The following is a 10,850-nucleotide window of genomic DNA, read 5'->3' as shown; positions in this document are numbered from 1 at the left end:
CACAGAGGCTTGGCTAGCCTGCTTGCTGTGGGGTTTTTTTTGTTTTGTTTTGTTTTAAACATTAGGGTCTGTGTCAGTGGTTTTTATATAATGCAATAACCAGGTTGCCTCAATTTTAAGCTGGAATGGGGTCACACAGGAGTTCTTGATGATCTTCCAGATGGCCCAACAACTAAACTAGTTTTAGACCCATGAGTTCATAGAGTCAGGTTCTGCAGAGGCCACCAGGAGTGGGGCCACATTGGCCTGGAACTCCAGCCCCATTTTCCCATCTGTTAAAGCACTGTGAACCATGTGACTGTCATTCTGGAAAACATCAAAGTTTGATATAACTACACCAGAGACACTCTGAACACACATTTAAATTCTCCAACCCAATTATATGTACTCTGCTAGAAGAATAAAGCCCAACCCTACATTTCTTGAACAATGTGGGCCCCAAAGGCAAGTTGACCACTTCGACTGATGCTCAAGGGATATAACAGCCAAATCCTTGTTCTCAAAGATAAAAGTATCTGAGTGGAACTTAGGAACAGACTGCACAATTATCCCAAATTGTGTGTTTTGTACTTTATGGAAGATCTAAAGGATTTTTAAGGGTAACGTGGACAATGCAGGCATTTCACATTATGAATGCGGCTTGATAGTAGACGCTATTCTACTGGAGCCCTTTCATTTACAAATGTGCTTGCAGTTCTATTATTTTGTTTCATCCACACATCCACCCTGTGGGCAGACACAGTGTCTATTGGCATTCCATTTTGCAATGGAGATACTGAAGCCCAGGGTAATGAACAGGGCTGGGACCAGGTCGAGTGAGTGACCAGTAATTTGCAAGTGCAGCATGGGATCCTGTCTTTATTTAAAATGTTGACGTTTTGTTCACAATGGGCTTTTTGCATTAATTGTCAATTTTAAAAGATTGTGTTCACATATTATTTACCTTGATTACTGAATGTTTTGCACCCCATGCTAATACCTCATTTGCCTCACTCTAGTCCTGGCCCTGCAGCTGGGTGTATTTGCTTGCATCCTATGAAGTGGTTGTTTTATTGTATGTCAAAAGGGATCCAACCTAGTGGAACCTCTCAGGATGGAGTCCTGAGGGCCCACATGGGTCTTTGTGCTGCATATGACCACTTCACTGTTCTGCACAGGAGTCCTCAGGCTGGCTGTGCATTAGAACCCACCATGGGGCTGCTATTAAAACCAGAGCCTCTGGCTGCAGTTGGGGATTAGCATGTGAGTTTTCAAAAAGCTCCTCTGGTTCAAACCACTGGATTGCAGCTCCTGGATTATACTGGGTGTAGAGGCAGGGGATTCTGGATTTGAATTCTGTGTCATCGCATCCAAACCACAAGATCTGGGGCAAGTTACAAGTTGTTGTGAATATTGAGTAATATATGTGAAATCTAGCGTAGTGCCTGGCACTTAATAAATCCTGGATAATACTTAATGCTTCTACAAGCTAGTACTGTGTCTATAAGCAAGTTTGGGTTCCAGGTCTGTCTGACCCCATAGGCAGAGCCAAAACATCTACACTTGACATTCACTAAATGCTCCCTCCGAGGATGGTGGCACTAGGTCACGAGCCCAGAGTTTCCTAATGAGCTTCTTCCCTACCCCACAAATGAGGATGGCCTTGGTCAGAGCCGAACTGACCAGGCAGAGGAAGGAGGCATTGTTACCTAAGTGAGGCTGGGTTCCTTTGCCTGGGGAATTTCCCTCCTGCAGGGGAAACCCTCTGAAGAGTCTATTACCTTGTGCCATCCACCCAAACTTCTGGCCAACCTCCCAGCTGCCTTCATTGCTTCACTTTCAGTTATCTCCTTTTAACCTTTTCTGTTCTGGCTTTTGTTCCTACCTAGCCCTGGGCCAAAACAGAGACTTCCTGAATGTTGACATTGTGGGCCTCACAAGGGACCTATGCCATGTGGGGCATTGCCAGTAGCCCACTTTTCTGAGTTTCTTTTTCCCCCTCTGTCATGTCACAGGACAAAGAAAGTGAACCAGCCAGCCAAGCCTTATTTCCTGTTGCCTCTCATCCTCACCCAGAAGTCTGTGGTGTCCCTACCTCTGTGAGGCAGTATTTGCCATTTTTCCTACCTGCAGGCCCTTGCCTTTTCTTGCTCTCCAGGTAAACATGTAGTCATCCCTTTAAACCCAGATTGGATCATGAAGCTTGTTGTGGTATTGACAACCTGCCTGGCACCACCTCCAGGCCACTTCTCTCAGGTGCTTCAATTACCACCCCACTTAGCAGCGATTTTCTGGAGTTCAGTTGTGTTGGCGTCCGTCCTGCATACTAGACTATAAACTCGTTTAAGACAAAGGCTGTTTCCTTCATCTCCATGGCACCCTTCATAACATCTCCAGTGATAACTGGCAACATTACCTTAGTACTCATTGCCACCAGAAGCCATCTTAGCCACCTTGCATGACTTAATTCATTTAATACACATAACTCCTGTCAAGTTTCTCAGATCTCAGCGGGGCCAGAGCAAGTACATATGTGTACACAGAGAACGTGGGAAAACTGCAAAGGAAAATTGAATGCTAAAATGTGTGGCATAGAGCAGTGCCTCTCCAATACTAGCATGAACACACATCACCCAAGGATCTTCCTAAACCATACACCTAGATTCAGTTGTACGGGGTGGAACCTAAGACTTCATTTCTAACAACTTTCCAGGTGATGGAAATGTAGCCGGTCCATGGTCCACATGTGAGTAGCAAGGATGAACCCCAAGAGCAGAAGGTCAGAAGAAGGAGATTTCAGTGTGGGCTGGAGGGGTCCTGGGGCAGAGAGCTGGGTCTGAGATTAGGTGGGGGGTGGGGGGAAGGTAGAAAAACAGCCTTCTGGGATCATCCACCTCCCTTATCTCAGGAGCCTGGGAACAAGGGGTGGTTTCAAGGACTCCACACAGAAAGCCATCTGGACCCACGCTCACCAAGCAGCTGGATTAAGCTGGAGCTCTGTACATGTGAATAGCCCGTTTTTGAGAAATGGCAGGAAACATTTTGCAAATTCAGAAATCAGAGCCAAAAGGAAGTGCTGCAAGGTCTACAACTAGCTACAGTAGTTAAATGGGAACAATTTTTCCCAACTGGTTCCTCATGTGGAAAGCATTTCTGCTGGCTCCAGGACTTTGACCATCTATAAAGCTTGGTGATGAAACACAGAAATTCTCAAGGAGGAAGAGTTCTTAGCTAACATGGGAGAAAGAATTGCTCTGGACCAAACCATGTTTTCTACAATGGAGACCTTTGAACTCAGTGGTAAAGTACTACTCCCCAATAGCGACAGTGCCAGGTGATGTAGTCTTTCTGTAGGTGATGGAAGACTAGAGATGTCAATAGAAAGTCTAGGCTGGTACCATAGTTGAATGCTTCAATCTATAATTTGTGTAATGCTAATAATAGATGCTGTACTTTTAGGATAGTGAGGGTTTTTTAAGCTTCACAATTCCTTTCATTTGTATTGAAATGTTTTCCTTTAGATTAAGGCTAATCCTTATTGTATGCCCCTCCTTTTTTTATTAGGGACTTGTTCTGACAAATAGGTTGTGTGATGAAATAGCAGTGCAAACCAAGAATAATGAAAAAGTTCCACAAAACTGGAGCCACATGCCTTGTATTTATTTAATGCAATTCCTCTGAAATTCTGTAAGGTGACTTCTGTTATAATTGGTATGTTGATGGGAAGGAGCTTTCTCTATTTCCTGTTGGCTATATCTATCACTTCATAATTAGTTTGTTTAGGTTAAACTCAGATTTTAAAAACTCAGTCAACTCTGTCGTCTTTATTTTTTGCTCAATGTTACACAGGTGGTGCACTGTTTAAATCTTCCAGAATTTGCAGCATTTAAAATCACCAGTGAGTGCTTTCCAGAAGGGGGCTCTGACCTCCTTTTCTAGACTATCCCATGTGAATCTTTTTCCAAGTTGATTGTCCTTTCCCACTCTCAGTCTTTTCTGGAGGATGTTTGTTCAGGAAGTGCTGCATTTCTCCCTGCTGGCCTCAGTGCCCCTCTCATCCAGCTCCTGTTTGTGCAGATCGCTGGTTGGAATTTATGGGAGTACAAAGATGAAGAGTCTGGTGTGTTGCCTTTAGGAATTTATACTGTGGTAACAGAAAAGGCATGCATGTGAATGACTTTCATAATTGTTGGCTCTTCAGCACCTTGAAGAATGCAGCATTCTGGATACATGATTTTTAAGATGCTTCAATGTTCAAAGTCAGTTGATCAAACATATTCAGCACCCACTACCTACTGGGCACTGCACTCAGCTCTGAGAAAACAGGCAAGAATAAATACAGCCTCTGGCCTCAGGGAGCCCACAGTCTTGTCAGTGGTGGCAGGAGGGTGGCAGGGCAAGCCCACCAATAACCTATTTCCATACAATCCATGACCGTTCATAAGCGATATTTGTACAGGACATTATAGACGAGTCTGGTGTAGGGTCCTGGAGGCCAGAACTGAGACCTTTTCTACATTTGAATGGGCAAGCAGGGTTTATCAGAGAGTGGGTATATGGTGGCTGAGGTGGGCTAAGAAACCATATGTTTAAGATATATTCATGAGGACTATTCAGAGAAATATACACAGCTTGATGTTTTTGGACAAAAATTGGGTGGGGAAAGCTCAGTGGGGATTGAGACTAGGGCCAATTAATAGGGACTTTATCCCAAGGGCAATAGGGAGCTTTGAAGGGATTGAAGCCTGGCTGAGAGGGGTTGGTTTGCATTTAAGATTACTCACTATCAGATGGGGACAAGCTGGAAAGAGTTGCGCTGAGGACAGAGAGGAGTGAAGCTTCAAGAAATGACAAGAAGCAGTGGTTGTAAAGAAGAAAAGGGAAGATGGTCTGGGGAAATATTAGAAGGCAGATCAGTGGGACTGTAATGGTGGGTCCCAGCAAGTGAGGGAGATGAAAGGGTCAAGGGTGAATCCCAGATTTCTGAAATGGGTTGCGGATGCCACTGACTAAATATCTAACCAAGAAACAAAATTACTCCAGTTTACATGGAAGGAATATTTTCCTAAATGCATTTACAATTTTTTGTCTTCTTGTATAAAGATCATGGAGCAAATGGAACTTTCTAGATGACTGCCATTATGGACAGTAATCCCTATGGGGCTCAGTATGACCCCCTCAGGTCTTACTGAGCTGAATGAGAGTGCTTGTTTCAGCACTAAATGGCCCCAGGCATCTTCTTTCTTTGATTTAGTTCTGCAAAGCTTAGCTTAGTTTTCTAAAGAGGCTTGAGCCCTGAAGGTCCAACAAAACCCCAAGAGTTCTACCCCTATACCAGCAAGCTCTGGCAGGCCTGCAGACTGTCATCTGTGTGACCTCTCACCCTAAGCTCCCACTCTTCCTTTCTTCTTGATGTTTCTTCCCACTAATTCTAGTCTAAAGAACTTCATTTATTTATTTATTTTTAATTTTTATTGAGTTATATTTGACATACATCAAATTGTAAGTTTAAGAAGTACAATATGTTGATGTGATACATTCATACTGCAGTAGGAGTGTCATTGTAGCACTAGTTAACATGTTTAGAACATCACATAGTTACCAGTTCTTTAGTGTTGAGAGCAATTAAGTTCTAGTTTCTTAGCAAGTTTGATATTTATAATAGTTTTGTTGCCTGTAATCATTGTATTGTGTACTAGGTCTCCGGGACTTATTTATCTACAAGTTGCAAGTATGTACCATGCCTTCCACCCACCTCCACCCTAGTCCCTGGTTCATATTTATGTTCACCTATCTTCTCCTAATCTTCGAAGAAAATTCTTCTTGGCAGAAAAGACCCCCAAAAATATAGGTAGAGAAGTTATGGGTTTTGTTGTTGTTGTTTGTTTTAATTAACATTAAGCATTGGATCCCAGCTATGAGCTTAATATCCCTTCTTTCTGCTCTAAAGATAATTTTAAAAATTTGCCCAACACCTTAACCTTGGAGTCCATTCAGGGTCAAACTTGCTGACGTGGCTACTGTTGGTTCATGTCATTGTTCTGACTTTTTTCTTTGTTATGTCAGTATTTCTCAGCATCTTTTCAACATCTGGTCTTAACCTAGAGTTTTCTTAAAAAATACTTTTTATTTAGAAATAATTATATTGTAGATTCACAGAAAGTTACAAAAAATGTATGGGGAAGTCTCATGACCTGCCCCCAGTATCCTCCAGCAATGATGTTTTATACAGCTGTGGCACAATGTCACAACCAGGAAACTGGTATTATACAACACACAGAGCTTATTTATTTTTTAAAGATTTTATTTATTTATTTTTTAGAGAGAGGGAAAGGGAAGGAGAGAGAGAGGGAGAAAAACATCAATGTGTGGTTGTCCCCCACATGTCCCCAACTGGGGACCCAGCCTGCAACCCAGGCATGTGCCCTGACTGGGAATCGAACCTGTGACTCTTTGGTTTTCAGGCCTGCACTCAACACACTGAGCTACACCAGCCAGAGAACCCACAGAGCTTATTTAGATTTCATTAGTTTTTCATGCATTCATTTGTGTGTGTGAGTATAGTTCTCTACAATGTAATCATATGCATATATTTGTGTAACCACCACCTAAATCAAGACACAGAATGTGTGTTCAGTCACCACAAAAATCTCTCTTATGCTACGCCTTTGTAGCCATACATACTCCCCACTCCTCTGCCAGTAATCACTGTCCCACAACAACCAGTGATCAGTTTTCTCTTTCCGTAATTTTCTTATTTAAAGAATGTTATATAAATGGAACTACACAGTATGTAACTTTTTAAGGATTGGCTCTTTTTCCACATTGCAGCATAATTCTCTTGAGATCCATCCTAGGTGTTGTTGTATTAATAGTTGGTTCATTTTATTAATGAGTATTTCATCACGTGAATGTACCATAGTTTAAGAGTTTACCTATTGAAAGACATTTAGGTTGTTTCCAGTTTGAAGTATTACAAATAAAGCTGCTATGATTATTTACTGCGCGTTTTTCAAGAGCACAAGTTTTTATTTCTCTGGGATAAGTGCCCAAAATATAATTGCTGGATCGTAAGTGCATGCTTGGTTTTCCAACAAGCAGCTGATCTATTTTCCCAGTGTGGATGGACCATTTTACATTTTCACAACATACAACTAATCCAGTTTCTTTGCATGCCTGCCAGCAATGAGAATTATTGCTATTTTTATTTGAGACATTCTGATAGGTGTATAATAGTGATATCTCATTGTAATTTTAATTTGCATTTTCCTAATGGCTAATGATGTTGAATATCTTTTCATGTGCTTATTTACCATTTTTATATTTTCTTTGGTAAAATGTTTCTGTCTTTTGCCAGTGTTTAATTGGATTTTTTAAATTATTGTTTACTTTTGGAAGTTTTTTATATATTCAAAATATGAGTTCTTTGGATATATGGTTTGTAAATAGTTTCTCCCAGTATGTAATGTGTCTTCTTCATTCATTTAAACAGTCTTTTGCAAAGCAAATTTATTTAATTCTATTGAGGTCCAATTTGTCAATTTTTTTTCTTGAATTGTGCTTTTAGTATGAAGTCAAAGAACTCTTCATCTAGCCCTAAGTCCTATGTTTAATTCTAAAAGTTTTACAGTTTTACATTTAAAAATTAAGTCTATGGTTTACTTTGAGTTGATTTTTTAATAAGATGTGAAGTCTAGGCCAAGGTTTGTTTGTTTTGCGTATGGATGTCCAATTGCTCCAACACCTTTTGTAGAAAAGGCTTTCCTTCTTCCATTAAATTATTTTGCCCCTTGTCAAAAATCAGTTGGGTATATTTGCATCGGTCTGTTTCTGTGTTCTTCATTCTCTTTAAAAACACTTTATTTCTTTTTAGAGAGAGGAGGGGAAGGGAGGGAGAAAGATAGGGAGAGAAAGACCAGTTAAACATTCCAGGGACTGGACCTGCAACCCAAGCATGTGCCCTGACTAGGAATCAAACTGGTGACCTTTTGGTGCCCAAGCAACTGAGCCACGTGGGTCAGGGCAGTGTTCTTTAATCTGCTCTATTGATCTATATGTCTATCCTCCACCACTACTACAGTCTTGACTACTGTAAATTTATTGTAAGCCTTAATATCACATTTCACATTTTAGTTTTCATTTTCAAGATTATTTTACCTATTATATGGCTTTGCTTTCCATTAAATTTTAGTATAAACTTATCTATAACTACAAAAAACTTTGCTGGAATTCTATAGGAATTGTATTACACCTATAGATAAATTTGAGGAGAACCAATATCTTTACCATGTTCAGTCTTGCAATCCACAAATATGGCATGTTTCTATATTTATTTAGATCTGTGATTTTATTTTTTAAATCAAGATTTTATAAAATTCAGCATATAGATATTGTATACACTTTGTTAAATTATATCTAAATATTTTATTTTATTTGGAGTGATTGTAAATGCCATTGTGTTTTAATTTTTATTTCCACATTTGCCAGTAGTATATAGAAATGTGATTGAATATGAACATGAGAACAGACATACTTGCCTTCTTCCCAATCTTAGGAGAAAAGTATTGTCTCACCATTAAGTGTCATATTAGTTTTAGATATTTTGTAGATGATTTGAAAAATAGTTTTTATTTATTTTTAGAGTATTTTATTTATTTATTTTTAGAGAGAGGGGAAGGAAGGAAGAGAGGAAGAGAAACATCGAAGTGAGAGAGAAACATCCATCAGTTGCCTCTGGCACATGCCATGTCCGAGGACCAAACTTGAAACCTAGGCATGTACCCTGACCAGGCATCAAATGGGTGACCTTTCACTTTATGAGGTGACGCCCAAACAACTGAGACACACTGGCCAGCATGATGCTTCTCTTTTTTAAACTGAGGAAGTTCTGCTCTATTTCTAGTTTTCTGAGAGTTTTAATTATGACTTTGTTATTGTGAGAGTTACAGTCATGAATTATAAGAGCTTTATTGTAAATTAGATTTTGTCCCACTGCTTTCATGCCTTTTCCCATTGCTCAAAACAGTTCTTGAACTCATAGACCACCCATCATGAAATGAGCAAAATGCTTTTTCTGTATCAATTAGATGATTGTGTAATTTTTCTTCTTTATTCTGTTGATATGTTGGATAATATTGACTTATTTTTGGATATTGAACCATCCTTGTATTTCTGGAAATCGCATTTAATCATGAATATACATCCTATTTATACATTGCTTGAAATATTAGTAAACATGTAGTTTAGTAATATTTCATTGAGAATTTTTGTATCCAATTTTATGAGACATATTGATTTTTTTTTGTACTGTCTCTGTCTCGTTTTCCTGACCTCATAAAATGAGTTAGGAAGAATTCTCTGCTCTTCTCTTATCAACAGGATATTGTGTAAAACGGGTGCTAATTCTTCATTACAGGTTTGTCAAGATAATTCAATAAAATCATCTGGGTCTGGTTGTTTCTTTTTCAGGTGCTTTTAATTACAAATTAAATTCACTTAATAATGATAGATATTCATGTTATCTATTTCATATTGACTGAATTTTGGTGGCCTATGTTTCTGATAAATTGTCCCATTTCTTCTAAGTTGTAAACATAAAGTTAGTAATTTCCTTATTTTCTTCTTAAAGACTGTAGGATCTGTAGTAATTCCTGTTTTATTCCTTATATTGGTGATTTGTGTCTTTTTTAATAAACTTTTTGTCAGTCTTACTAAGGGCTTATTAATTTTATTGATATTATTCAAATAACCAGAATTTTGTTTGTTAATTTGTGGGGTTTTTTATATTTCTATTTTAAATCTCATTGATTCTCTCTGATCATTATTATTTCCTTTTTCTGGTTGCTTAGGGTTTACTCTGCTTTTCTTTTCTAATTTCTTGAGATAAGAATTTATTGATTTGAGATCTTTCCTCATTTGTAATGTCAACATTTAGTGCTATAAATTTCCACTCAAGTGATGCTTTAATTGTACCCCATACAATTTGATATGTTGTATTTTCACTTTCATTCAGTTCTTTTTAAAGAATTTTATTTGAGACTTCTCATGGTCCATCTATTATTTAAATTCTTTTAAGTCTTCAAGTGTTTTGGGGATTTTCCTATTGTATACAAGGGGAGATCCAAAAAACAGAATTTATTTATAATTGTGTATTTATTCTTACATATTTAAACTTCAGTTACCTTCAAAATACTCTCCATTTGATGCAATACACCTCTCGAGATGCTTTTTCCCACTGCTCAAAACAGTTTTTTAACTTGTCAGTTTTGATGCCTTTTAGTGCTTGTGCCTTTTTTTGTTTCACCTCTTCCACATCTGCAGTACATTCTTCTTTGAAGATCTTTTTCATCCAGGGCAATAAAAAAAAGTTGCTGGTGTTTGATTGGGTGGATAGGGAGGTTGGGGCACAGGGGTCATGCTGTGTTTGGTCAGAAACTGCTGAACAATAAGTGTGGTGTGGGCAGGTGCAGTCATAAATCATCCATCATGAACTGGGCAAACAAGTTGAAAGTCCTTAAAAAAAATTCACTGAAGCTGAATGAAGCCTCACAACAATGCCAGCTGGTATACTGGTACAGATTGGTTCCTAGAACATTGCTTACCTGGGGAAGGCAGTACTACAAGGGGCCCACCCTCTAGAAGATAATTCCAAGGTTTTTTTGGGGGGGGGGCCTCATGTATGTTATTGGTTTCTATTTTGTTTCCATTGTCAGAGAACATATGCTATACAACATGTATGACTTTATATAGTTTGCATTTGTTGAGGTTTGTTTTATGACTCAGAATATGGACTGAGTGAATATCCCACACAATATGAAAAGAGTATGTATACTGCTGTTGTGTGGAGTATTCTATCAGTGTAAATAAGCTCT

General features: G+C 38.8%; 1 protein-coding gene across 1 annotated transcript in view; it reads left to right on the top strand.

The window, feature by feature from the left end:
- Positions 1–3,133: 3,133 nt before the first annotated feature.
- The window catches only part of MARCO (macrophage receptor with collagenous structure), a 36,939-nt gene continuing 29,222 nt past the window's right edge, over positions 3,134–10,850 (top strand). Inside the window, exon 1 of the mRNA XM_045826109.1 lies at positions 3,134–3,279. Within this exon, the coding sequence (XP_045682065.1) occupies positions 3,216–3,279 (64 nt within the window). The 5' untranslated portion in view covers positions 3,134–3,215. The remainder of the gene's footprint in view (positions 3,280–10,850) is intronic.

This window comes from Phyllostomus hastatus, unplaced genomic scaffold (genome assembly GCF_019186645.2).
Source record: "Phyllostomus hastatus isolate PE091 unplaced genomic scaffold, TTU_PhHast_1.1 phas_scaffold_60, whole genome shotgun sequence".
Classification (NCBI taxonomy): Eukaryota; Metazoa; Chordata; class Mammalia; order Chiroptera; family Phyllostomidae; genus Phyllostomus; species Phyllostomus hastatus.
Note: the sequence above shows the minus strand (reverse complement) of the source record. Positions and strands in the feature narration are given on the sequence as shown.